The sequence below is a fragment of the Globicephala melas genome, chromosome X, assembly GCF_963455315.2.
Source record: "Globicephala melas chromosome X, mGloMel1.2, whole genome shotgun sequence".
In the NCBI taxonomy this organism is placed as follows: Eukaryota; Metazoa; Chordata; class Mammalia; order Artiodactyla; family Delphinidae; genus Globicephala; species Globicephala melas.
This window is the reverse complement of record NC_083335.1, coordinates 2,171,423-2,198,704: the sequence shown is the minus strand read 5'-3', so window position 1 is coordinate 2,198,704 and position 27,282 is coordinate 2,171,423. Positions and strand designations below refer to the sequence as shown.

Here is a 27,282-nt window from a genome sequence, read left to right as displayed (position 1 = left end):
ACAATTCACCTATCTAACGTGTACAGTTCAATGGTTTTTACTTAGCATATTCACAGAGGCCGCAACATCATCATAGTCGATTTTAGCACATTTTCATCACGTCCAAAAGAAAACTGATACCTTTAGCTGTCACCACTCTATCCACCACCATCCCCCCGGCCCTAAGAAACCACAAATCTACTTGTCGTCCCTGTAGATTTGCCTGTTCTAGACATTTCACGCAGAATCATGTAATATGTGGTCGTCTTCAACTAGCTTCTTTCGTGGAGCAGTGTTTTATACGTGGGTTGGACCCTCTTTCCCCTCCTCCCCAGCTGCGTCGGGGGACGCTGAAGCTCAGTGGGGTGACCCAGAGATGTTTGACTATGTCGCCAATAAACAGTAAAAAACAAACAAACAAACAAACAAGCAAAACTGACTCCCCGTGTCTGGAAGGGCACGTGTTCTCTCCAATCTCCTGCTCGCAACCATCTGCAACTGCCTCACCCAGGAAAACAAGAAGGATTCGGAGCTCCCGACCTGGCCCTGCTTTTCTTACTTCTCCCTTGGCCGTGGCCCAGCCTGGAAGCTTCTTGCAGGCAGGCGGCTTGGTCAGGCCACCATTGTGTCCCAGGTCTGACCAGGGGTCCCTGAACTGATGCTGGTGAACAGAAGAGGGGTCTGGGCGCAGCCACTCCCCCTGGCAGAACTTTCTGGACCCTGACCTGCCTGATGGCCTGAAGCTGAGCACCAAAAGCCTAAACAGCAGCTGGCCGGGTGCGCGGGACCCTCGGGCCTCACCCCTGCTCTCCTTTCACGGCCCCGCCTCTCCCTGGCCCGCCCTCGGCCTCTGCCCTGTTGAGCTGTTTCTCTTTCTACGCATCTTTCTTTTCCTCTCAGTGGAGTTCTGCCCTGTCTCGTGTTGCCTGCCTTCGTTTCTTCCCTCTTCTCCTTCGCAGATCTCAGTGTCGCTCCCTGCCTCGGTTTCTCACCCCGTCTAAACCCTCACGTTTGTCTCCCCAAAACTGCTCTTGCAGGAGTCTCCCCATGACCGAGGCTGGGTACACGGGCCGGGGGAGGAATGGGACCCCACCCAACGGGAAGGAGGTGTCGTGCTATGGCCCTGGGCTCATCTGGGCCCTCAGGAAGTGGCTGAGCTTCCAGTGATGGCGTGGATGCCAGGGCTGATGACGGCCTCTTCCTGGGACGCTTGGCGGGCTGACCCAGTTACCCCTGTAAGTGGCCAGCACAGGGCTCAGCCCCGAGGAAGTGGCCACCCTCAGAGCAGTTATTGCACCCTAGGGGACCTGCTCAGATGGAGCAAGGATGACTCGCTGGCTCCTCCTCTCTGAATCAGCTTCTCTGAGCCTCAGCTCGGGGCAGGCAAGCTGGGGAGGACCCCCAGTATCTGTGCTGCGTCCTGCCAGCCCCCAGCTGAGTCCCAGCCTGAGATCACACAGACAGGAACGCTTCCTCTTTTTTAGGGAAAAGAGGCTGCAGTGGGCTGGGAGGTGGGGCACCCGGAGTGCCCGGGAGCCTAGATCAAGCCCTTCCAGAAATCCACAACAGCTGCCACCCTGATCCCTTTCCAGGCTGAGGAAGGCTCAGGACCAAATTCCGGGGCCCCGTCCCTGGACTAGCAATCAGAGGCCACCTGCCCCTGGTCTCCCCTCCACTTCTGCCCTCTCCCTCTCTTCCGCCCGCCCTAACACCCGCAAGCCAGCTCCCGCCCCTCTCTGGGCCTCAGTGGCCCCATCCGGATAGTGGAAAGTTTGAATCTCTGAGGCTGCGCCTGCCCAGAGCCGCCAAGGGTCCTTGTGTGAGTTAGACTGTGTGTCCCTTCACTGTGTGCCCCAGGGTGTAGAGGGGGGGGCAGGCAGAGTGGGGGGAGTCCTGGGGGGCGCAAGGGGGAGGGGTGCAGCTAGCCCAGCCGTCTACAAGAAAATTACTCCCTCTGAAGCTGCCAGGGGGGCCGGGAAGCCTGCCCCCTCCCTCCCTCCCTCCCTCCCTCCCTCTCTCCCTCCCTCTCCACGCCACCAGCCCCCTCCCTCCTTTCCTCCCTCCCCGCCCCCTCCCCGCCGTCCCCTCCCGTCGTCGGCCCGCCCGCCCAGCCTTTAGCCTCCCTCCCGCCGCTGCCACCGCCTCTGTCTCCCTCTCTCCACGAACTGCCCAGGAGTGAGCAGCTGCTCTCCGACGACCCGACGGACCGACAGACGCACGGACTGCCCGACCCTCAAGACCGCCAACCAGCCAGCCTGTGCCCGCCGCTTCCCCTCCTCAGGTAGGGTCCCCCCCTCCACAAGCCCCGTAGTGTCCCCGCTGTTCCTACGCTGGCCCTGAGCTGCTCTCACTGCCTAACCCCTGGGTCCGCTGCCCCCTCACCGCCCTCTCCCGCCCCTAGGCTGCTTGTGGATTCCCACTGCACGGCTGCAGGCTCCTGGTCCGCGCCCCTTCGTCGCCACCCTGCGGCCCCCTGGGTCCTTGTCCCATTTCTGCGTCTTCTCCCCGCTGTCCTCCAGGCACCTTCTACATCCCCTTCGTTCACCCCTCTGACCTTGCTCGGCTCTGCTCCACATCTGCCCTCTCTGCCTCCCGCCTCGGGGTTCTTCCCCTTGGCCGCTACCCCAGAGCGTCATCCAGGCATGGCTGGGCGGCTGGCACCCTCACTCTGCCAATGGCCCCCTTAGTTCACTGCAAGTCCCGGGTGCACTTTGCACTCGGCCCTGGTTAGGAGGACCTCTGGGCGGCCACCCAAGCTCGTCACTGGGGAGCGGTCCCCACGGCCTGGGGCTAGTCCACGGCGTGGGCTCAGAGACTCGGTTTCCCAGGCACACCCCAGGCTCCCTGCCCAGATATTCCATGCTTACCCACAGGCCAATGCCGTGCCTCCACCTCCTCCCGGGCGAGGTGTGGGTCCACAGAGTCCTGGCTGGGGGGTCCCCGGGCGGGGCTGCCTGGGCAGCTCAGTCCGCTCTGCCCCAGAGCCCCCTTGGACTGAGGTTCCAAAGCGGGGTGCGGAAGGAGACTCAGGCAACTGTGCTGTGTTAGCCACAGGCAGGCTTGGCCTGTGGCCCCGGAGGGCTTCTGGGGACCACGGGTAGATGCGAGGACACCATCAGCCCAGGATGGGCACCTTTAGGAAGGGGTGAGGTTCAAGAGCTCCCAGGCTAGATGCTCTGTCCCCCAAAGGCCGCCCCCCACTGGTGCCTGGGGGCATCTCAGGAATGGAGAGAGAACTCCAGTTCTGAAACAAAGTGTAGCGACAAGGTTGCCCTCCAGAGCCGTTTGGGAGGGGAGCCGTGGCCCCTGCTGGTCCCACTCCCACCCCATCCATTGTACAGAGGGGGCAACTGAGGCCCAGAGAGGGGCAGGAACCTGCCCACAGTGGCACAGCCAGTCAGGGGCAGAACTGGGGCCAGGACTCAGAGCTCCTGACTGACAAATCCAGGCTATTGACCCCGTAGCATCCAGGGAGCCCGCAAAGTCACTTGCATGTTAACGATGATAGCTTATGGTCAAGTGCAGTGCGTGGGGACTGGAGTGAGAGGGGGCAGGCCCACTGGCCCCGTCCCGCAAGCTCTCAAGATGGCTGGCATGCTGAGGGAAGTGCCGAGGGACCCAGGAGAGGAACAAGGGAGAACGGAGCCCTCTGTCTGGGTGTGCCACTGAGCATCCTGGAAGGCTGGGGGATGGGAACAGCACCTCGCTGCTCCACGGGCGGGGCGGGGCTGGGGCCTGGGCACCCGGTGGTGAGAGCTTCCCGCGTTGCTCCGCTGAGTGCAGCAGAAGGCCCGGGGTCCTCCGGGGCAGGGTGCTGGGTGGGGCGGGCGGGGCAGACCTCGCCCAGGCCAGGGAGATCGTTCTCACGCAGCTGAAGTCTTCGTAAGGGCCACTCAGGTTGCCGATTCGGTGGCCAGTCCTGCCCTCTGGGGGCTCCTGCTTCTGTGAGCTCACCCCTCCCTGGCCGGCCAGCTCTCCACGAGGTAGGGACTGACTGAGATTGAGACCAGCTGGAGATGCTCAGGCCCCCCTCGGTGCCACCCACACCCTGGGAAGGCTGGCGGTTCGGCAGAGGCGCCTTTCTGTGCAACTTCCGGTGTCCGGCTGCCGTGGGCCAGCGTGGGTGAACCTCTCAGGGCAGTTCTCTGTGCGTGCATCGAAAGGAAGCCATGGCACTGTCTCCGAGCCGCCAAGACCGGGCGGTGGGAAGAAGGCCGGGAGCAGGGAGGGCCCCCACGGCGAGGCAGCGACCGGCCCACTTTCACGTCCCAGGACCCGGCTCACAGAGGGCATTAACCGTCCGACCGCTTTTATGCCCTGCCCTGGAGCAGGGACCAGGGACCCCACTATGTCGATGGGGAGTCCGCGGCCCAGCCCCTTCACCAATGGGTCTGGTGGCAGTTCTGTACCAGCTCATTTTAGGGGCCCAGAAATCTGGGGTGCTGGCCCTCTGACTGTCATGCAGGGTGACATGCAAGCATTGGCCCCAATTTCTCCCCAATCCCATCAGTGGCCCTGGCCCATCAGAGGAGCGTGAATGGGGAAGGACCGGAAGAGAGGGTGTGTTCCTAAGACAAGAAAGCAGTTCCTTTCTTTAGCAACATTCCTTAGTCATTCAGGACCACAGAGCATCCCTTCCAGCACCGGCGTCGAGTCCCAGAGGAGGGATCTGTCATGAGCCCCTTCCCAGGCCCACCCACCACCAGCTCTCCTCCACTCCCTGGAGAAGCCCCAAGGAGACAGGCCTGTCCCAGCCATCACTTGTCCTTGGCCTCCTGGGGATGCAGCCGGAGGCCGTGGCCGGCCCCAGGGCCAGCCTTGGAGCACGTGAGCTGCGGGGCGGCAGCCCAGCTCCCAGACTCCCAGTAGGGCCCGGCGCTGTCTGGCTCGCCTCCGGGCAGGGCCCCAGTCCCAGCTCGGGGCCTCCAGAGCCCCACCTGCTAGGCCACTGGGCTGTTTGCCCTTTCAATGGCATGTCTGGAGCCCCTCTCCTTCCCTGCCAACACCCTGGATTGTTAGAAAGTTCTTCCCCAGGGTTGGAGAGCTTGGTCCCTGCCCTGAGCTGCCCACCCCTCCCTGTGCCTGTCGGCCCTGCTGGTGGGAGGGGACACACCAGCCCAAGGGCTTAGCTCAAATCCTGGGGCTAGAGGGTGATGGTGACTGTCCTGGGGCGCCCTGCTGTGAGCATAGGGTGGGGGTGAACATGGGCCCCCTCTGGAGGCAGGCACCCCCGGGCCCTGCCAGCTCTGCCCCCTCTTGTCCTGTCAGCTGGTGCCCGGGGCACTCAGTTCTCCTCCCACCCCTCTGTCCCCTCTGCTCACATACTGGGGCCCACACCTGATCACCCATGAAACCTTTTCTGTGAATCCTATCTTCAAGGAAGCCAGTGCGGGGAGAGGCAGAGGTGCCTGCGCTGGGAGGACGGAGACGGAGTCTGCTTAGTCCTGCCCCAGGCCAGAGGCTAACTGGTAGCCCTAGAGCCAGGCCCTTCTCCAGGCTTCCAAAACCAGTTTCCCAGTGCTCCCTGGGGCTGTGGTTCATCTCCCCACCTTCCAGATGGAAGGTTCTGGGGTGAAAGCTCTCCCCTCACCTGGAGTCCCCAGCCCCAGGGTCCCCCAGGACTTCCTTCACGCCCTCTGGGACTCTGTTTGGCTTGTCCCCCACCCTCTCTACTCTGGGGTGGGGCAGCTCCTGGGTGCCTATGGGAGCTGCCCACTTGCCCACACGCCACCAGCCTCAGCTCCTCCAGAGGCTGCTCGGCCCCCATAGCAGTCCGCAGAGCAGCCCAGGTCGCGCTCATTGGCAGGCTGGTATCGCTGACGTTCCCAAGCCCAGTGGAGGTGCCAGGGACTCAGACGACTCATGCCTGCCCCTCCCCATGGTGACACATCGTTCAGGTTTAGGGGACTGGGGCTCTACCCGGCCTCCTCACAGCCAGCTCTCGTGATCCACGGCGTCTGAAGGCCAAACTCGGCAGAAACCCCAGCCTGGAGCAGAGCTGCAGGACAAGGGGCAGCGGGCTGGGGGTGGTCCCAGGTTCCATGTGACTCAAGCGGCCCCTGCTTCTCCCCCACCAGCTGCCTCTGGGTGGCTCAGATGGCCAAGAGGGACACAGCAGTCAGAGGCCCGAGTGGCCATGGGATCGGGGATTTGGGGAACAAAACTAGGACCTGAAGGAGAGGGGCAGAGGGCAGACAGGACCTCAGGCTCTGGGAGCCAGGCTGAGAGCATCTCCCTGTGGGGTCTGGCACCTGCTGGGACCTAAAATGCTTGGGGGAACCTCCCGGGCCAGGCTGGGATGATGGCTTTTCCAGGCCACTTCTGTGCAGCTGGAGGCGGAGGCAGAGGGGCTGGGGCTGGCCTGATGGGTGCGCTGGGGCCGAGGAGGGGCATCTGGCCCCGCGGGCTGAGGGGAGCTATGGATGGTGGCAGTCAGAGAGAGACGCCATGTTTCTAGAGGATTCGTGATGCAAGCCAGGGGGCGCAGGACCCACAGGGCAGGGCCCTGCTTTCCGTCAGTGTCACCTCCCAGCCAGAGTGGGGGAGATGCAAGGAGTCTTCTGCAGGGACCGGGGGCTGGTTCGGCCCCCTGTGCAACCCAGGGAGTTCGGGATTCTGTGACTTTGGGCTCTGCAGCAAAGTGTGCGGGGGCAGAGGGTGGGGCAGGGCACGTGTGCCCCCCTCCCATTTCCTCACAGTGTGGCCTTGGGCAGGAGTTTCCTGCTGGTCCTCAGGAGGGCTGTGCTCAGAAATCCCTTGAGTGCCCTGTCCCACCCTGGGAAGGGATAGAACACCTTCCCCCGCCCTCAGGGTTTCTGCAGCGAGCCTTCGGGGGTGCGGGGGGGGCAGGGCACCCAGCAGCCCAGGACCCCCAGCTGACCTGGCTCATCTGCCGCCTGACTCAGGCATGGCAGAAGGCCGGCACTGGAACCGCCGGCCTTCCAGAGGTTTCCCAGAAGGCTGGGGGTGGAGGTGATGGCTGTCCTCAAGGCTGTGGGGAGAGACGTCCGGCCTGGTCAGTACCGGCCGCCTAGCCACTTCCCCGGTGCCAGCGCTCTGCAGCAGACGGGCTGGCTCCCTGTTGGCCTCCGACACCCACATCCAAGTCAAGTCTGTCCCTGAAGGCTGCAGGGGCACAGGACCCAGCTCTGTCCGGTCACCTCAGCAGCGCCAAGACCCCAGCAGGGAGGAGCGCCCTGGCCAGCCACGCCTGGATGTCTGCTCCCCTCGTAGCTGGAAGGCGTGCCGAGGCCGTGGCGGTGGGCTCGGGGTGGCTGGCGAGCAGACACCGATGGCGCGGGGCTCAGGGCCCACCCCAACCCCTGCAGCCACGACCCCAACGCGCGTAAGCCTCAGGAGACCCACGGATGGTGCACGTCTCCCCTCTCAGGGCCCGGCAGGGAGGCGGCGAGCAGCCGGGCGTCAGCTCGCAGAGCAGAGCTCTGGGCAGCGCCCCTGCCTCTGGCCTGCTAGTAGAAGCTGGGCCTCAAAGGCTTTGGCGGACAGAGGGGAGGGGGGAAGCGCAACCCGCAGTCCCAGGGACCACGGGCCCGCGCGTCCGGGTTCAGGTCGGGCTGCTCAGAGGGGCCAGACACCCGGGCCGAGGCTGCGGAACAGCGTCAGGCGTCCGGCATCTGCGACTTGGCAGCCGCGGGCCGCACATCTGCAGGCGAGCTCCCAGGGCCTGCCAGACCTCAGGCCCGCTCCCGCCGCCCTTGGCCTGGCCTGAATGCCTGGCACGGCCCCTCCGTGTTCTCAGGGGCTGCCAGTGTGTCTTGTTTGGCTGTGACCTGGAGCAGTCCCAGTTGGAGGACTGTGCTGGCTTTCAGAGGGCCAGACAAGGAGAGCCCTATTGGGTGGGCGGCCCTCACTCCACCGCTTCTTTCCTTCGCTCTGAGGAGGAGGGACCCATCCAGCTCAGAGAACACTTTGATGGGGCTCGAGGCTGCCTGAAGTCCTTGGGGACACGCCCAGGAGGCCCAGAGGCCTGGGTAGTGTGGGAGGTGGGGCTGGCGGGACTTGCCGTGGGTCTCACAGTACCTGTCCGTGGGGGCTCCCGCTTCCGGGGCTGAGGGCCCACCCCCCTCCTGCACGTGTGTGCGGTGGGAGGGACCCGGTGTGAGGTGGGGGGAGGCAGCCCTGCAGCTCCGCTTCCTCCCCCAGCCTCTGTGCCCTGCCCACACTCAGCCGGCGGGCCAGAGAACTCCATCACCCCCGGCTCCTTCTGGGTCTGTTGCGGCCCCCGGGGGCTCGGTGTCCAGTCGGCCCCCTCCACTCTGCACAGTTCTGGCCGCTGAGTCTCCTGCCAGCTCTCCGCGGGGAAAGCAGGGCTGTGCCGGAAAGTGCGCCAGCCTGCCCACTGCCTGGGCCCAGCCAGGAGCCGGGTGAAACCAGCCAGACCTTGTCCTGTGCTGTCACGGGGCCCTGGGGTGGGGCCTCCAAGTCCTCAGCCTCCCTCCCCCCAGAGTGAGCCTGCACTAGAGCCAGCCCTTCCCCTCTCTCAGCCACTCTGTGGGGCCCCAGACGCAGCGACATCAGAATATCAGGCACGGCGGCCCGGAGCGGCTCACCTCCTCCAGAGCCTCCGTCCCCCACGGAGGGTCCCGTGAGCCCACTTGGGGCCCCAGTGGCTAGTCCTGCCCTGGTTGGCCTTCCCAGCGCCTGTCCATCCTCCCCCGTGGTGGAGGGGCCAGATGCGGGTGGAAGCGCCCCGTGGAGGCCCCCAGACCTTCCCGGTCCCACCAGGCTGGAAGAGCCCTGTCTGCGCCCACCGCCCCCCGAAGCCTCCCCCCGGCCTGGCCAGACCAGCCCCCTGCCCCCCTTGTCCAGGTGGACGGTGGATCCCAGAGCCTCCCAAGGATCCTGCCGGGCGTTCCAGCCCTGACTCACCCCCGCCCCCCACCCCGCCATGAGGCAGTGGCTTTGGCAGGAGTGCCAGGCCGGGGGGCAGTCCCCTCCCTCTCGTCCCGTCATCCTCGCCTTCCTGTCCTCTCCGCTGCTCTTCCTCCGCGCAGCCCTGGGTGTCCAGCAGCCCCTGGGCAGGGGCCCTGCGCCGCAGCGGCAAGCCTGGGAGGCCTAGGCCCACCCTGCTTTGCCCTGGGGTTTGCGAACTCGTGGGAAGAAGGAGGGACTCATGGTCCAGGAGGCCAGCCCAGGGCCTTCTCCCAACTCTTCACCAAGGCCCTCTAGGGGCTCCCCAGGTCCCACTGGGCCAGCCTGGGGCTGGCAGGACCTGGAGTGTCATCATGAGCTCTCAAGGCTTGCAGGAGCCAGGGAGGCTGGGCGCTCCCCCAGCATGAGGGACCCTCACTTTGTTGTGTGACTGCGGCAGGCAAGCATCTTTTCTGGGGCTGGCTCCGCAGCTGCGTCTGATGAACAGCACCCTGGGCCCCCGGCCGCTGCCTGCCAAGCAGACTGCGGCCCCAGCTGCCAGAAAGGCTGCTCCGGCCCCTCTCGCTGGCAGCTGCAGCTCTGTCCTCAGGATGGTGGGAGCCAGGACAGGCCACGTGCCCAGCTCAGTGGGGGGCCTGAGGAGTGCGAGAGGGGCGGCAAGATGGGGATCAATGGGAACCCGAGGTGCAGAGCTGCTGCGCCCACGTCTGGAGGTGGCCGCAGCTCCCAACCCCCGCCTGCTGGTGGGAGGACTCTGGGGCAGCAGTGCCCACCCTCCCCGGGCGGCCAGTCCAGCCCCAGGTCAACCGGGCCTGTCGGGGGCCTCCTTCCCCCTTTGCAGCCGGCTATCAGGCTCGGGGGGCTCACCCAGCCCCACTGAAGCCCCGAACAGCCTTTCCCCTGGCCAAGATGGGCCCCGAGTGAGGGCCTCCCTGGGGTGGGGCTGCTTCACGTCTGCACCCGGGGCAACCGCAGACACCCCGCGCCTGGGAGACAAGCAGGGCAGGTGCACTTATTCCTCTATAACATGGGAAAATGAGGCTGGGGCTTTCCCAGGAAAGCAGGTAGCTGGGGGTGGTAGGAGAGGCAGGGACTCCAGCCTCCTCCTGGGCACTGTCTTTCAGCAGAGGAGCCTCTGGACAAGCCTGAACCTGCCCGCCACCCTGGCAGCAGCCTGCTCCCCTCTGGTGGCCTCTCCAGGGGCCCGGGGCCGTGGGCAGAAGGAAGGGTGGGAGCAGAGGCGGGAGCCCTGGGGCTCTGCGGGCTGAGCCAGGGGACGGCTCACGAGCCAGGGGAAGGCTCGTGGGCCAGGGGAGGAAGCCACAGCCCAGGGGAGCAGAGGCGGGGTGGGGGGGGCAAGGGACGCCCCTTCCATGTCCAGGATTCCACGCATGGCCTGGGAGAATGCCCCTCTCCTCACCTTCCCTCCAGGGCTGGCCCAGCCTTCTACCCAACGTGCCCAGCCTGGTGCCTTGGCCTCTTGACTCTTAGAGAAATGTGGGTGTGCTGCAAGGGGGGCTCAGGCAGGAAAGGAAGCGACTTGTGGTCACCTGAGTCAGCCCTGAGCGCGCTCACACTGCCCTGAGCATGTGGGAGTGGCCGGGCCACAGTGGTTTCTTTAAATCTGAATTCCTCAAAGCCTGTGGGCGGCAAATGGCTGGGTTTCCCTCTCCGCCTCCTCCACTAGCCTCAGTGACCCCCCAGGCAGGCTGCAGCTGACTCAGTGGCTGGTGCGTGAGTGTGTGTGTGCTTGCGTGAGTGTGTGCTTGTGTGAGTGTGTGTGTGTGCTTGCGTGAGTGTGTGTGTGTGCTTGCGTGTGTGTTTGCGTGAGTGCTTGCGTGAGTGTGTGTGCGCTTGCGTGTGTGCTTGCGTGTGTTTGCGTGTGTGTGCGCTTGCGTGAGTGTGTGTGTGTGCTTGCGTGAGTGTGTGTGTGCACTCGCGTGGGCGTGTTGGAGGGGTACAGACTCACCAACTGGGAAGACACAGTGCTGCCCACTGAGGCCAAGTCCTGCCCGGAGTCTCCTGCCCACCCACACCTCCCTCCCGGCCCCTACAGCCCAGGGCCTGGCTGCACCCGTGAGGGGTGAGGGGCGAGGGACACGAGGCCAACACGTGCAGAACCCCAGCCGCCCGGGCTCGGGACGGTAGCCAGGCAAGGGCCCAGAAGATGGGCGTGGGCGCCAGCTGGGCACTCCTGATGGCCTCTCCTCACCCCAGTCTCGCAGGCACTCCCACCATGTGGCCCCTGTGGCCTCTTGCGGCCCTGCTGGCCCTGAGCCAGGCTCTGCCCTTTGAGCAAAAAGGCTTCTGGGACTTCACCCTGGACGACGGGCTGCCCATGTTGAACGACGAGGAGGCTTCAGGCGCCGACACGACCTCGGGCATCCCAGACCTGGACTCCCTCCCTCCCACCTACAGCGCCATGTGCCCTTTCGGCTGCCACTGCCACCTGCGGGTCGTTCAGTGCTCCGACCTGGGTCAGTCCAGTGGGGTGGACGTGGAAGCGTGAGGGTGGGGAGGGGGTGACCCCAAGCCAGCTCGGGAATCCTGGTTTCAGTGTGGGAGGGTGTCCACTGGTCTGCTTGCAAGCAGGCGGGGAGCGAGAAGCCCCTCCGTCTGCCGACTCTGGCGCTGGCCCACTGGCGGCGGAGTCCCTGCGTGCACGCGAGTCCCTGAGCTCCGCGCCACGCTGGGGTCATGGCCATGGCTCACACTGGTGACGGTGGTGCCGGCCCCCAGGTCTGAAGGCTGTGCCCAAAGAGATCTCGCCCGACACCACTTTGCTGGACCTGCAGAACAACGACATCTCCGAGATCCGGAAGGATGACTTCAAAGGCCTCCAGCATCTCTATGTAAGCCCACCCTGGCCCTTCCAAGGGGCTGCAAGGAGGTGGCAGGCCCGCAGCATGGGGGGTTGGGTCCAGATGGGTGTGGGCACATACTTGTGGAGTGCGAGCGGGGACCGGAGACCTGGGGAGTCCTGAGAGCGGTCTGGAGGCGGCTGTGGTGGGAGTGCCCAGGGTCACAGGGCACATGTGCAGGTGTCAGCAGCCGTAAGTGCAGGACAGGATCACTCAGCCCAATTCCCTTCTTGACTGAAAACTTTTCATCTTATTGACTCCTCCCAGCAACACAGTGAGAAAAGATTTCATTGTAGCCAGGGTGCAAGTGGGGAAACTGGGACACAGAGGAGCGGCAGGCTGCGCTAAGCAGCAGTGGTATTGCTGGGCCTGAGCGCCAGCTCCCCGATCTGCACTCTGCCCAGGAGCACAGACGGATCTCCTGGAGGCTGAGCTGGGGCTCAAACATCTGTAAAGTCCTGACAACTGCTAATCGCGAATCGCTAGCTCAGGTGGCAGGGATGGGGGAGAGGAGAAGGCGGGCAGGTAGGGGGCCGGGGCCTTCACCTCAGCACGCGTGCTGCCTCAGGCCCTGGTCCTGGTGAACAACAAGATCTCCAAGATCCACGAGAAGGCCTTCAGCCCCCTGCGGAAGCTGCAGAAGCTCTACATCTCCAAGAACCACCTGGTGGAGATCCCTCCCAACCTGCCCAGCTCCCTGGTGGAGCTCCGCATCCACGACAACCGCATCCGCAAGGTGCCCAAGGGCGTGTTCAGTGGGCTGCGCAACATGAACTGCATCGGTGAGCGAGATCCCACCAGTGGCGCCGTCACCCGTCCCCGGCGGTGGCAGTGGATGGGGGAGGAGGGTCAAAGGGGGGGCTCTGCCAGCCAGGGCAGCTGGGTGCTGGGCTGTCCAGGACAGCCATGGACCAGCCGGCTGGGCCTCACGGTACTTTCTGGAAGCTTGTCTAGGAGCACACCCCAGAGCTGCCAAGGGAAGGTGAAGAGAAACTCAGGGCCCATAGGGAAAGGGAAGGGAAAGGGCCAGTGCAGCCAGCCAGCCAGCCAGCCAGGGGCTGGGCGGGCGGGGGAGCCCGGCCTTGATTCCTGTCTCCCCTCCCTTTCTCCGTGCTCCCTCTGCCCCCTAAGGCTGATGCCAGGCCCAGTGCCCTTGGGAGTTAGTGGCCTCGAACAGCGAGGAGTTTGCATTCAGTCCATTAGCGTTAGTAACTTAGCGGCACTGCTTTCAGGGAGAGATGGGGGAGCGGGTAATCAGCAGGGCCCACTAGGCCAGCCCAAGCCAGGCAGCCGACAGGCTCTGGGGGCGTGCGGGCAGATGCCCAGCCCTGGCTCCAGGGCTGAGGGGGCCTCTCTCCTAGAGATGGGTGGGAACCCCCTGGAGAACAGTGGCTTTGAACCTGGAGCTTTCGATGGCCTGAAGCTCAACTACCTGCGCATCTCTGAGGCTAAGCTCACCGGCATCCCCAAAGGTAGGAAGTCAGCCCTTGCTTCCCACACTACCTGGCCTTCGGAGCACACATGGATACAGGTGGGGGGCCTGGAGCCATCTGGAGGCACCCAGTCAACTCAGGGAGGGCTTTGGCTGCCCCTCTCCCCACCTGGGGCAGAGCTAGGGTCTCTGCTCCACCAAGCATGGGACCATGCACACACACACACACACACACACACACACACACACACACACAGCATCAGCCCACACACGTGGCCTCCCCTCCTGCATTCAGCCCAGAGCATCCTCTTTTCCTGGCAGACCTCCCCGAGACCCTGAATGAACTCCATCTGGACCACAACAAAATCCAGGCAATCGAGCTAGAGGACCTGCTCCGCTACTCAAAGCTGTACAGGTGGGCTGGGGGTCTGGGGGTCTGGGGGCGCTGGGGCGACTGGGGGGGCTGGGGGCCTGAGTCCTCACAGTGCCGTGCGGCCTGCGGGCCCCACCACACCATTTTTTCTCATCCGCCCCTTCGCAGGCTGGGCCTGGGCCACAACCAGATCCGCATGATTGAGAATGGGAGCCTGAGTTTTCTGCCCACCCTGCGGGAGCTGCACTTGGACAATAACAAGCTGTCCAGGGTGCCTGCTGGCCTTCCAGACCTCAAGCTCCTCCAGGTGAGAGCCAGGGAGTGGGCAGCCCCTCAGCCCATGGCCCTCCTTGCTCAGGCCCAGCACGTGTGGGGTCTGGGTACAGAGCGGAATGGGACCTCGCTGCAAAGGAGCAGGCTCAGGGATCCCTCCTTCAGCGCCAATCACCTGCACTGAGGGAGGAGAGGGGCAGGTGGGGATGCCGCTGTGGACAGCAGGGAGGGCGGGCCCGGGGCAGCGAGGTCGTGAGGGAAGAGCAGGTTTCTCAGGTGGGTGCAACACCTGCAAGGTGCAGCCGGGCCCACGAGGTGAGGGAACAGTCTGGGCACGGGGTACACAGATCTGTGGCAAGACAGGGACAGCCCAGGGCACAAAGTGGGCTGATGAGGGATACAAGGCCTGGCCTGGGGCTCTCTCAGGGGCCCTACCCCCAGTTTGGCTGTCAGCCACATGGATGAACTTGGCCGTACTCGGCCCTGCTCTGGACCTCAGTCGCTGCTTCCAACCCATTCACACGTGCCAGGAGACCCGCCATTCTCGCGGGCTGGCCAGTCAGAGCCGAGTACACCGGAGCCCGCCTGAGCCCTGCGTGGGGACCGCCCACCTGCAGCGGCACCGCCCCCCTGGCCAAGCCGAGAGCGCCCTCTAGCGGCCGTGTCCTTGCCGCCTCTAGAGGGCGCCGCTGCAGTCTGAGCGCCTCCCTGCCGTCATTGGGTCCTCCCTCCCTGACCCTCCTGTCCCACAGCATGTGGCTTCAGGGAGCTGGGGGAGCGGGGGAGGAGGAGGCTCTTTCTCCTCTCACGCCCCTGGGGCTCTGGACTGGGAGGCTGCTTCCCTGGGGGCAGACCCACAGCCCAGGGAACCCAGAGGGAGGGCCAGGGACTTTATGTGAGCCCAACGTGCCATCCTTCCCGCATCGACAGTCCCACCCCACCACTCGTGCCCCACGTACCCCTCACCTCACACCCACACCCCCCAAGCTCCCCATCCCAGCACCCAGTCACACACCAGTGCCTTAAGGCGGGCCAGCACCCGCCCAACAACCATACCGAAGCCTCAGTTTGCTCCTCCAGACCATGGGAGGATCACCTCCACGCCCTCAAAGGGCCGTGTGGATGCAAAACAATGAAACGTGGCCCATGAGGCGGCGGGGCGGGACTCAGCCGGGAGGGAGGGCACCAGCCCTCGGGGTTCTGCCCTCCGCTCGGCCTACCCAGGCAGGGCAGACGCAGGCAGGGGGGTTGGGGCGACTGGGCCACCGCCCTGAGCCACACCCCTCTGCCCCCAGGTGGTCTATCTGCATGCCAACAACATCACCAAGGTGGGCGTTAATGACTTCTGCCCCATGGGCTTCGGGGTCAAGCGAGCCTACTACAACGGCATTAGCCTCTTCAGCAACCCCGTGCCCTACTGGGAGGTGCAGCCGGCCACCTTCCGCTGCGTCACTGACCGCCTGGCCATCCAGTTTGGCAACTACAAAAAGTAGAGGTGGCGGCAGCCGCCAAGGTGGCCTGGGCGGGGCCTCTGGGGAGCACAGCGGATGTCCTGAGGGGGGAAGCAAAGCAAGGGAGCGAAGCCAGTGCTCAGCTGCACCCGACCCAGCCCCGCCCTTGATCCCCAACCCCCTCGTCGCCACCCGACATCCTTGCCCTGGCTCCCAAGTGTGCAGGTGAGGCGTGAGGCCTGGCCCCCATCACACACCCCTTAGCTTCAGAGCTGCCCCTGCTCCCCCATCATGACCACGCAGAGGTGCCCCCATGAAGCTTTCTTCCCATTCACCCCAAAACCAAATTGTCTGAGGCTCCAGTCCAAGGAAAATGGTCCCTGGGTCTGGGGGGCCAGGGATGGAGACAGCGGACCCCGCTGAGCCCACCCTACCTGCCGGGCACACATCCCTCCTCGGCCTGGCCTGCTACCCTTCTCCTCCCATGCCCGCTGGCATCCTTCTGTGAGTTCACGGCCATCCATCCCAGCCTGTTTGCTCTACCGGCCCCTGGATCAGTCCTCTCCATCTCTCTCTGTCTCTCCATCTGTCCCTCCCTCGTCTTCCCTCTCCTCTCTCACATCCTTGGGCTGGGTCTGGTCTCTGTCTCGCTGGGCTTCTGCTCAGCCCCTACCCAGGTGGGCTGCGGTGGGGGACAGCTGCCCCCCACCCCACCCAGGCCTCGCCCCCAAGCCTGGATGATCCGGCAACCACGCGCTCCACAGGCCACGTGCTCCCAGGGGGAGCATTGGACTCAGCCAGGCCCTGAGAGTCTGTCCCCCGGGAGGGGCCCAGCACCCCGCAGAGTCCCCAGCACGCTCCTCACTGCCCCCCTTTCCCCCACGACGGCTAGGTCTCCCCTCCCGTGGCCTTCCAGCCCCTGGGGTAGTAAGGAGGGGCTGCTTCTGAGGTCGGTTGTTGTCTTTCAATTAAAGAAACACTGTGCAACACGGCTGCGTGTGCAGCCTCTTGGGGTGGACTGGGGACCCAAAGGAAACGGGAGCCACGAGGGTCCGCTGTGGCTGGCGCCCAGGTTCCGCCTCTCCGTGCCCCATCGGAGCCCTGAGCTGCCTGTTCGCTGCTTTCCCTGACTTCAGTGGGGAGCACCCCCAGGCTCAGGGCTGGACCAGAAGGCCCCAGGCTGCCCCCTTCCCGTCCCTTCTAGTCACTTCTGTTGCCCCGGCTATCCTCAGACTGGGCTCCTGCAGCAGGGCCGGCTGAGGTGGCATCTGCCCTCCCAGAGTGGAGTGTCTGCCAAGCAGCCGCTGGCTGAAGGGCACCAGGCCAGAAACTCCCCCCAACCGAGCGGGAGCCGGGAAACCCTAGGGGCCCCTGCCCGCCTCAATGGGGTTTGGGGGCTCAGCACAATACCGGATTTCGGCTGTGGTCAGAGCTGTGTGCCACACCTGTGTCAGCACCAGGGGGCGCACTCCTGTACTGGCTTGGCCTGGGCTCCCAGCGCAGCGACCACCCAGTAGGTCACCCTGTGCGCAGTTCGCAGCGTGTGGGTGCCGGTTCCCAAGAGAGGATCCAGGGCACAGCCCGTGAAGCCTGGGGACATAGGTCTGCCCCGGAAAGGGAGTGGGGGGGGAACAGTCCCCCAAGAAATGCCCCTTGGATGGCAAGCCCAGCGGGCTAAGCAGGAGACAGGCTATGGACTGGCTGCTCTTCCCTCGTCGTACACAAGGGGCCTCTGCCCCAGGTGATGGGATCCAGGGCTTCCCTGAGCAGCCGTGGGCCACCAACGAAAATAGAGCAGGCGGGGCCGCCAGGAGTGCCAGCCCAGGAGAGAAGGAGCCCAGAGGCACCGCGTGCTGGCTCCGTGCACAGAACCCTTCCGCCTGGCCCGGCCCTGGGGCACCCGGCGTCCCCAGATTTCTCCTTTTGGGGATGGGAGGCACCACTCAGTGTGGTGGCCCAGCAATAGAATGTCACCCGTTGGCATCACAGCACTATTCTGGGCCGTGTGTTCCACGGCCCGGCAATCTCTGCTGAGCTGGGCAGGCTCAGGGCAAGGGCACTGGCGGGGGTCCAGGAGTCAGGGCCTCGGTCAAGTCCCCTCGCTGGTGGGAGGAGGGGCAGCCGGCACAGGGCCTGGCGGAGACAGAAACACGGAGCCCTCGGGCTGTTTCTCTGCGGGCAGCTCTGGGCACCGGACCCTGTGGATCGCTGCCTTCCCTCCAGGCTTGCTGCCCTTCCTCTCCTCCCTGCCTCCCTCTTACTCTGGGACACCAGTGCCACGACACGCTGGTGGGACCGGTGTAATAATGCTGGTAGGCACAGAGGAGAACCCCGTGGTTGGGCCCCAGGGAAGGTGTCCCGTAGGCCCGGTGGGTCACACACATGAGAGGGGACAGCGCCATGCGGGCATGACCCACACCCTGCCAGACCCAGGGGACCACTCAGGCCCCACTGCAGGCGCCGCGGAGTTGAACAGGGCCGCACCCCACGAGGGCCTGGCGATCATGGTTGGAAAGGAGGTCTCCGTACCCAGAGCACTTGGTCAAAGACAAATGACCCTGGGCGGGGGGGACTTCCCTGGTGGCACAGTGGTTAAGAATCCACCTGCCAATGCAGGGGACACAGGATCGAGCCCTGGTCCTGGAAGATCCCACATGCTGTGGAGCAACTGAGCCCGTGCGCCACAACTACTGAGCCTGCGCTGTAGAGCCCACGAACCACAACTACTGAGCCCACGCGCCTAGGGCCCGTGCTCCGCAGCAAGAGAAGCCGCCGCAATGAGAAGCCCGCGCACCGCAGCGAAGAGCAGCCCCCGCTCGCCGCAACTAGAGAAAACCCGCGCGCAGTCAAAAGAAAAAAGGCAAACGGCCCACTTAGCCTCACTCTGGTATCGAGTGTGTTGCAGACTATGAGATGATAGTAATAACAAAAGTTGAGACTGACTGGCCTTTGAAAAAAGCCTATGGCAACATCTCTGTCAGCCAACAGTCCCTCGTGTACACTTCCCCATATGCCTTATACACCACGCAAGGCTCCTCCCTGCGGAGCCCAGGGCCCAGCTGCGGTCCCAGGAAGCCCCAGGTGGCAGAGCTGCAGGGGACTGGGGTGCTCTGCTGTGAGCTGTGGGCAGGTGGATGGGCGAAGGGGTGTGCAGTCCCAAAGCCTCGGTAACCCCGCGGGAAAGGGGCAGGAAAGATGGGGGAGGGGCCAGGTCCAGTCGACCTTGAATTGAGTAGGAGCCTGCACTTGGGTGCACGTTGGACGTGGGGTGAGAGTTAGGGAGTGGGCAGGGTGGGGTGTGGCACCCCCGGGGCCTGGAGAATGCCCCCTGAGGGCCAGGAGCATGCCGGGAGCTGTGGACGTGTGGTTGCACTCAGAGTAGGGCTCTGATCCGGAGGGTGAGCTGGGGCCGTCACACGTGCGTGCACACACACACCCAAGGCAGTGAAAGTCATGGCAGTGTCTCGCTCGGGGAGGGCTGTCCCGTGAAAGGAGAGGCCACTAGGGAGCTGACTCTGAGCGGCATGGGGCTGGCGTGGGGGACATTTCCAAGTACTTACTGCAGGTCAGGTGCCTTCTGGGTGTAGCCGGGCCCAGCTGGAGCCTAAGCTCAATCCACTGCTTGGGTTTAGACGAGTCGGGGCTTGTCGGAGGGGCAGCCAGCCAGGTGTCCTCAGGCCATGGTGGGGGCTGGGGGCAGGGCGCTTAGAGGGACAGCCCCTCCTTGAAGGGCCTGGGTGGTGGAGGGGCCCACTCTGAGAACTTGGGGGGTGTTCCTCCATTGTGGGCCCCACCCCCATGGGCTCCTGACTCTGGGCTCCAGTCTTGGGAGGACAGAGGTTTCAGGAAGAGGCAAAGCCGGCTCCACTCTGGACGCATGGGGCAGGGCATGGTCGCCAGGGGTGGCACAGGGCCACTGTGGCCCCGGAGAGCCCAGGGCAGCTCCAGCGCTGAAGGACCCCAGCTCCCGCTGCCAGCTCAGGGCTGGTATGAGTTTCCTGGGGCCACTGCTGTAACAAAGGACCACACGGGCGGCTTCAAACAGAGATCGAGTCTCTCATGTTCCTGGAGGCCACAAGTCCAAAATCAGGGTATCAGTAGGGCCGCACTCCCTGGAAAAACTCTAGAAGAGGGTCCTTCCCGGCCGCTTCCAGCTTCTGGTGGCTCCAGGTGTCCCTTGGCTTGTGGTTGCGTCACTCCAGTCCGTCTCTGTCTTCACAAGACCTCCTGCTGTGTCTGTGTGTCAGCTGTTCTTGCCTCCCTATTATAAGGACACTTATCACTACATCTGGGGTCTGCCCAGATAACCCAGGATCGTCTCCCCATCTCAAGATCCTGAACTTATATCTGCAAAGGCCCTATTTCCACACAGGGTCCCAGCCCAGTGCAGGCTGGGGGGGCGGGTAGGATGTGCACGTCTCTCCAGGGGCATTTCAGCCCCTCCTCCCTGGGCTGCAGGGGACCACTGGCCCTGGAGGTCCAGGCACGCTGGTGGCCCCCGAAGCCAGGGGATGGTGGCTGTGATCTCAGCCAGGGAGAGAGTGGGAAGAGGAGGGGGACCCGGGGCCCAGCCAGAGGGGCTCCCATTTCAGGGCTGGACTGAGGATTGCTGTCCCCGGAGGAGACGGTGACCGCCACACCAAAAGTGGCAGGAGCGAAACCGGGCAAGGGAGGGGCGACAGCTGCGGGGCCCACGGAGAGGAGGGGCCTGGGGACAGGTGGTGGCCGAGGACCTGGGAAAGAAAGAGTTTGGGAAGGGGGAGAACAGTGAGGGCTGAAGAGGCAGCCGGCTCTGAGCTCTGGGAGCAGGACGCACTTCACGTGCCAGTGCCAATGCCCCCGTGTGCACAGCAGCCATCAGTAAAATGAACACCGCCCCCAGGAGTGATAATATGTCCCCCGGTCGCTGAGGGAAGACAGTGCCACAGTCCTAAAAGGGAGTCTTCTCTCTTCTCTTCAGCCTCCCAAGCCTCCCCTCTCAGCACCCATTTCTTCCTCCACCACTTCTGTCCTCCCAGAGCCGCCAACACATGTCTGCTAAGAGGCTGGCGTTTGCTACTGGCCCAGGTTCACCCCCTGCCCGAGGGAAGCCTGTTCCCCCGTGGGAGGCCAGGAAGGGGGGTCCAAGTCTGGGGGAAGGGCTCTCGGGAGGCGACCCACCGATTGGGGCTCCTCTTCCCTGGCGCCCCATCACCCAGCCCAGTGCAGGCCCAGCTTGACCACCGGCTCCAGGTGGGGGCTGGCTCCCCTCCGAGCACAGGGGTGGCCAGGAGAACAGTGCCAGGCTGCCGGGTCAGCACCCGGCTCCAGGGCTGCTGAGGGGCCGAGGGGGTCAGAACCAACCACCAACCGGGACAGCCAGCTGGCTCTCAGAGAGCAAGTCCCAGGAAAAGCGGCCGGGGTTGGAGTGCAAGGGGAGCATGTGCGTGAGTGAGCGTGCATGAACGAAGTGTGTGTGGGAGAGAGAGAGTGTGAACAACTGTGTGAGAGGCATGCGGGAGGGTGTGAGTGTGACTGGGTGGTTGAGAGTGGGTGTGAGTGTGAATAAATGTGAATAACTGTGAGGAAGTGTGAGTGTGTGAATAACTGAATGTGTACAAGTGTGTGCAAGTTTGTGACTATGTGTGACTAGTGAGCGTGTAAAGGTGTGAGAGTAACTGAGCATGTGGGGGGGGAGGGAGTGTTCTGAGTGAGCGTGTGTCACCGGCTGTGAGTGTGTCAGCATGTGTGAGAGTGTCAGCACTGTGAGAGTGTCAGCACGTGTGAGTGTGTCAGAAAGTGTGAGAGTGTCAGCACGTGTGAGAGCGTCAGCATGTGTGAGTGTGTCAGCACTGTGAGAGTGTCAGCACGTGTGAGAGTGTCAGCACGTGTGAGAGTGTCAGCATGTGTGAGTGTCAGCACTGTGAGAGTGTCAGCACGTGTGAGTGTGTCAGCGTGTGTGTCAGCACTGTGAGAGTGTCAGCACGTGTGAGTGTGTCAGCACATGTGAGTGTGTCAGCGTGTGTGTCAGCACTGTGAGAGTGTCAGCACGTGTGAGTGTGTCAGCACATGTGAGTGTGTCAGCGTGTGTGTCAGCACTGTGAGAGTGTCAGCACGTGTGAGAGTTGTCAGCATGTGTGAGTGTCAGCACGTGTGAGAGTGTCAGCACGTGTGAGAGTTGTCAGCATGTGTGAGAGTGTCAGCACGTGTGAGTGTGTCAGCGTGTGTCAGCACTGTGAGTGTGTCAGCACGTGTGAGTGTGTCAGCATGTGTGTCAGCACTGTGAGAGTGTCAGCAGTGTGAGAGTGTCCGCACTGTGAGAGTGTCAGCACATGTGAGTGTGTCAGCGTGTGTGTATCAGCACGTGTGAGTGTGTCAGCATGTGTGTGTTCGCACTGTGAGAGTGTGTCAGCGTGTGTGTCAGCACTGTGAGAGTGTCAGCACTGTGAGTGTGTCAGCGTGTGTGAGTGTGTCCGCGCTGTGAGAGTGTCAGCACTGTGAGTGTGTCAGCATGTGTGTGTCCGCGCTGTGAGAGTGTCAGCACGTGTGAGTGTGTCCGCACTGTGAGAGTGTCAGCGTGTGTGAGTGTGTCCGCACTGTGAGAGTGTCCGCACTGTGAGAGTGTCAGCACGTGTGAGTGTGTCAGCACTGTGAGAGTGTCAGCATGTGTGAGAGTGTCTGCACTGTGAGAGTGTCAGCACGTGTGAGTGTGTCAGCGTGTGTGTTAGCACTGTGAGAGTGTCAGCACGTGTGAGAGTGTCAGCACTGTGAGAGTGTCAGCACGTGTGAGAGTGTCCGCACTGTGAGAGTGTCAGCACGTGTGAGTGTGTCAGCGTGTGTGAGTGTGTCCGCACCGTGAGAGTGTCAGCACATGCGAGTGTGTCCGCATCCCTGAGGATGTGTCAGCATGTGTGAGTCTCTGTGTGTGTGTGTGTGTACGCACATGCACATGTAAGTGTGACCTCTGCCTGCACTGAGAGGTGCCAGGTCTCAAGGGCTGTCTGTGGAGCAGCTGCTTCCTGCTTGAGGGACAGACCGTGGGGAGCTGTGCCAGTCTTCTGGCCCAGGGAAGACCCCCTGGGTCTGCAGAGCCTTCGTGCCCTTTAGGTGTCTGTCACAGTGGCACCTCCTCAAATAAGCCTTCCCTGAGCTCCCAGCACCATCTTTCGTCTCCCCCCGCCGTGCTCTCCTTGGGCCTTTACCCCAACTGCGATGCCTTGAGTTCACGCTCTGCCCGCCAGCTCCTTGTTTTGGGGTCCCTGCTGTGTCCTCGGTGCCCAGACCAGGCCTGGCACACAGGACACCCCGGGACCCTGTTTGTCCCAGGCAAGGAGCAATCAGTGGCTGTGTCCAGGCCTCTTCTACCTACCTGCTCCGGACTGGTGACGCACACCACGGGCCTGTCACTCACACTCAGCCCCCGTCCTGTGCCGCTCCCACCCCCTCGCTCTCCTGCTCGCTGCTCACGGATGGGGGCCAGGGCCTGATCCAGGTCCAGAGGCACTCACTGTCCCTGGGGCTGGGCAGCTTGGGGCTTTAAGGACCAGGGGCACGGCCAGCCAGCTCCCGCCTGGCCACTGGGTGTCCACGGGCACACACTCGGGCCTCTGTCCACGGACGTGCCTACATGTGTTTGGGCATACGGGGGTCTTCTCCACATTGGAGTTTTGTCTGTGTGTCTGTCTCCCCTTGTGTCTGCGAATGTGTGTCCCTGTGTGTCTGCTTCTGGGTGTGTCCACCTGTGTGCGGGATCTCTGCATCCTGTATAAGGGTCTTTGTGTGATAACCTTTTGGGGTCATTGACTTTGAGAACCTGTCCCAAGCTCCAGCTACCCTCCGGGAAAAGTGTTCAGATGTCTTACTCCCAACTGCTAGCAGGCAGTTTCCTGAGGATCACCAGCCCCTCGGAGGCCACGGGGCAGGGGTGAGGGTCAGAGGGGGGCAGGGACCCCACATTACAAATCAGCAACTCAGCTCCACGCCCCGTTTGACTGTCAAGGAGACAGACCCAGGGGCAGCTTGGAGAGGGAGCGGCAGCCTGCCTGCTCGGTGCCCTTTCTCTGAGCTCCCCGGTGCCAGGGCCCCCCAGTACCCAGCCGCGCCCACCCCCACCCCCCTTGGCCAGCGCCCTCCGGGGTCACCGCCAGGCCAAGAAGGGCGGGCACCGCCGCGCGTCCTGGGGGAGAGAAGGGCGCGCACCGGGCGCGTAGCTCGGGAGCCGCGTGGCTCTGGAGCCCCGCGGCCCCCGCGCCGCGCGCCGCCCCCCGCGCCCGCTCCCTCCTCCCTTCCTTCTCCTCCCCCCTCTCGCTCCCTCCCCCCTCTCGCTCCCTCCCTCCTCTCGCTCCCTCCCTCCCTCCCTCCCTCCCTCCGCGCTCAGAGCTGCGGCTGAAGCCGAGCGCGCCGCGTCGCCCGCCGCCGCCGGTGCGGAGCGTGGAGAGCACTCGGCCGCAGCCCTCGCCCGCCGCGGAGGGTCGCGCCCGCGCTGCCGGCCAGGCCGCCTGGTGCCCGGGCCTTTCGGTCCCTGGAGCGGATCGTTGTCCGCCGGGCGTCCGCCCGCAGCGACTAGCGACAGCGCCCGCCGGAACCGAGGCCGCGGTGGCGGCCGTGCCCATGACCGGGTAAGTGGTGCCCTGGGCGCTCGGGCGCTGCCGGGGTGGGCGCGGGCGCGGGCGGGGAGGGCGGCCCGGCAGGTGGCGCGGCAGGCAGGTGGAGGGACACGGATCCCCGCCCGCTGCACCTGCGCCCCGCGCCTGGCCTGCTGTGTCCTTGCGGCGCCGCGGCCGCGCGTCACCCCCGGGTCCCCAGGCCAGCGGGCAGCGCCCCGCACCCTGCACCCTGTGCCCCGCATCCTGCGCGCACGCGCATCTGCGTCTGGGGAGAAAGGCCGCCGGGGGCTGCGGGCGGGTCCCGGGGCGGGCACAGCCGGGGGGCTCAGGGCCTGGACTGGAGCCGGCCTCGCGCACGCACGTTCTCGGAGCCTCTTGGCACCCCCTCCGCCCCCACCCCGCCCCGCTTCCTCACACTGTGTCATCCTTCCCGGACACACACAGTCTGAGAACCCCTCACACGTTCCCGCACTGTCCCCTGCACGCCCACACAGCTGCCCGGCCCCGCCACCGGCATGCCGACGGCAAGCAGACTCGGCCACACTTGGGTAACTCCTTCCCCATCCCTCTGCGCACAGCTGTCCCCCCCTCCTCCCTTGTGTGACCTTGGCCAGATGGCTTCTCCGGGTCGGGTCCTCAGTTTTCTCAGGGGTTTAGGATTCTGGAATTTGGAGCGCTGGTGTGGCATCTCCCAGAGGAGGGAGCCCTGGGTCTCCCCCTTGGACTATCTGATTCTCTCCTCAGACCTGGTCTCCTTCCTTCTACTGGTCCCTTTGGGGCTTAACGCCTGGCCAGGAGAGGGGCGGGGGCACGGCATGGGGCAGGGCAGGACCAGAGGGAGCCTTGGAGAGCCCAGGGCGAGGGTCTGGTGAGGGGTTGGGAGAGAGTGTGTAAAGGCTCCCTGAAGGGGCAGGGCAGGGCCGCCTCCCTCAACTAGGCACCTGACATTCCTGGGGCTGGGGGGAGGGGGGAGGGGGCCACTCGGTATTCCAAAGGTGAGGCCGTTGGGCCCCTGACCTCAGGTGGGTCCCTGCCAGCCACAGGGTCAAGTCCAGCCTGACCCCAGCCAACCCAGTCCGCCTCATTTGCCCACCAGCTCTGTCCACTCCCTACCCGCCACAGTCACCCCTCGCTAGTCTGTGAGCATTGCTTGGGTGCCCAGCACAGGCCTGGCCCAGAGTGGGCATAGGTTTCTGTGTGGCACATTCACAACCTTGACCTCACTGAACTTGCAGAATCACCCGGCGAGGGAGGCAAGGCCTGGGGTTTTGTCCCCATTTTTCAGACAGGGAAATTGAGGCCCCAAGAAAGGAAGGGACTCGGCCCTGCGTTGGCTGGCTGGGGGGCTGGCTGGGGACACTCTCACGGGCCTCGTGGGGGGAGCACGTCCCACACGTCCTGGCACAGTTCTAAGCAGGTTTCTAGACCCTCTGGCCGAGTCTCCCAAGCTACGCCACTGTTTCCATCACCCCCTTTCACAGCCAAGGAGACCAAGGACACATGAGTCACGAGAGGGGAGCTGGGCTGCAGACCTGGGCAGTGGGAACCCCCTGCCTGCTCTGGCCTGCAGAGGGGAGGGCTGGGGGGCTGATCGGGCCCCGGAGGGCCTCAGCTGAGGCTTAGCAGAGGGTCCAAGGGTGGAGCCAGCCCCTGGAGAGCCGTGTGGAGGGGGCTGGGGGCCTGGATTGTCCCTGCTGCTTGCCTCGAGGAGAGGGAGGGCCATGGACACAGCCAGTCTGGATCAGACCAACCTGGTCCATGCCTAGTGCCGCCACGTGGTCTGATCGAAGGGGCAGGCGTCTCTGGCACAGAAGTTGGGGGGAGGGGGGAACGCAGGCAGATGGAACTGGGGCGGCGTGGGAGGGGGCTTTGTGCAGAGCCAGAAGGAAAGCCAGTCCTTCGGGGAAGGAAGCCCCGGAGGCTAAGAGCGCGCTGGGGGGAGCTACAGCGCCAGGCGGGCGGCCGGCAGGGACGCTGCAGCAGGCCCCCGAGGGGCAAAGAAGGTGGCGGAGAGCACCCGGTTGCTGCCAGCTCTGGGCCTCATGGTCTTTGTGACCTTGTCTGAGTCCCTTTCGCGCTCCGGGCCTCGGCGGACTCCGCTGACATTTCAGGGTTCGGAGCTGGAGCTCCAGACGTTGAATCATTTGCGAACGCGGGGAGGTTGGCCGTGAGTCAGTGAGCGCTCTCTAGCCCAGAACAGCTTCTCCCGGCGCAAGGTGGCAGCGGAGGGTGCTGGGGTCGGCTGCAGCCCCTCTCCCCCTCCCCCAGTGTGACTTTTAGAGAGGGACCCTGGCCTTCTTGGTGAGCAAGATGAGAGTGTCCTGGGCGCCTGGGGACTTTGAGAGCCGAGCTTCGGCTGGGACTCTCGAAGCCGTCGACGCCAGGCCCAGCTTCCTCCTCCCACCTTACAGAGTTGTCAGCACGTATGTGGGCTTTGCCCACTACGCTCCCTTCTGTTCTTAAACTGAGGATGTGTATATTTAATTGATGGCTGCTGTCTCTGTCAGAGGTTACCAGCACCTCAAATAATGTCAGTAGTGACAGTGATAATAGTTTGTGACAGACACTGTTTTCAGTGCTTCACAGACATTCTCTCACTTCAACGAAACAACCAAATGAAGCAATGGCTGTTACTGTCCCCGTTTTGCAGATGAGGCGACTGAGGCCCAGAGAGGTTAGGCAACTTGCCCAAGGTCACACAGCCAGTAGGGGGTAAAACCAAGATCGGAAGGCAGGCCGTCAGGCTCCTGAGTCTGATTTGTGCGCGTAGCCACTGGTTCCGGAGCCTCTGGAAGTCTGTGCTGAACTCAGCAGAATGGCACATTCTATGAGTGAGCCGATTGTCAAGGGCACTTCCAGTCCTGGGAAGACCCTGCAGGTCAGAAGCTGAGCCTCCTGGGCCCCCCATCTACCCACTGAGAGAAACAGACAAACCGTAGATTTGAGGCCCTTCAGTAAGCCTTCCCCATGACCCGTCCAGGGCGCCTCTACGAAGGTGAGTACATGTCTGCTGCTAGGTGGAGACCTGGGCTGTGGCGCCAAAGGCAGATGCTTCAGTCTAGCGCAGGGCGTGCTGCCTGGGCGCCTCACCACTGCCGTCTCTGAGATGGGCCCGGGAGCCAGGCTCCGGCTGTGAACTTCGCCGGGCACAGCAGGCAGACACCTGGACCGTGCAGATGTCTCCTCCCCACTTCACCCCCACCCTTTCCCAGAAGGCCACTTCTTTACCTAGGACCCCAGCTCCTGGCTGTTTCTCTCTGCCCTGCCCTGGCTAAGCTGGCGGAAGCCAGACCAAGTGGTGCCCGGCTGGAAAGCCCTCCCCTGCCTGGGCACCTTCTGTTGGGTGGGAGGTGCTGGAAGTGGGCCTGGGAGCGCCACCTGGAGAGCAGGGTCTGAGCCCACACGCCACCAGGACAGAAGACAGAGACTCTCCACT

General features: G+C 64.0%; 2 protein-coding genes across 8 annotated transcripts in view; both read left to right on the top strand.

Annotated features, from left to right (window-relative positions):
• Positions 1 to 2,124: 2,124 nt before the first annotated feature.
• On the top strand, positions 2,125 to 16,240 carry BGN (biglycan). Its single transcript, XM_030850395.3, has 8 exons — positions 2,125 to 2,260; positions 11,089 to 11,348; positions 11,611 to 11,723; positions 12,301 to 12,514; positions 13,094 to 13,204; positions 13,486 to 13,579; positions 13,706 to 13,844; positions 15,106 to 16,240. Exons 2-8 carry the CDS (start codon positions 11,108 to 11,110, stop codon positions 15,301 to 15,303), a joined length of 1,110 nt encoding a protein of 369 aa, XP_030706255.1. The 5' UTR covers positions 2,125 to 2,260; positions 11,089 to 11,107; the 3' UTR covers positions 15,304 to 16,240.
• Positions 16,241 to 23,657: 7,417 nt separating this feature from the next.
• ATP2B3 (ATPase plasma membrane Ca2+ transporting 3) overlaps positions 23,658 to 27,282 on the top strand; it is a 61,582-nt gene continuing 57,957 nt past the window's right edge. For all 7 annotated transcript variants that reach the window (XM_030850384.2, XM_060293035.1, XM_030850383.2 and 4 more), the window contains exon 1: positions 23,658 to 23,858. The gene's annotated coding sequence lies outside the window, so the exon portion shown is untranslated. The remainder of the gene's footprint in view (positions 23,859 to 27,282) is intronic.

Bases quoted from the DNA above. Each gene is read 5' to 3' on its own strand.
- BGN (XM_030850395.3), top strand. From the start codon at position 11,108: ATGTGGCCCCTGTGGCCTCTTGCGGCCCTGCTGGCCCTGAGCCAGGCT. The intron at 11,349-11,610 runs GTCAGTCCAGTG...GCCGGCCCCCAG, and splicing joins CGTTCAGTGCTCCGACCTGG to GTCTGAAGGCTGTGCCCAAA. The intron at 12,515-13,093 runs GTGAGCGAGATC...CCTCTCTCCTAG, and splicing joins GCGCAACATGAACTGCATCG to AGATGGGTGGGAACCCCCTG.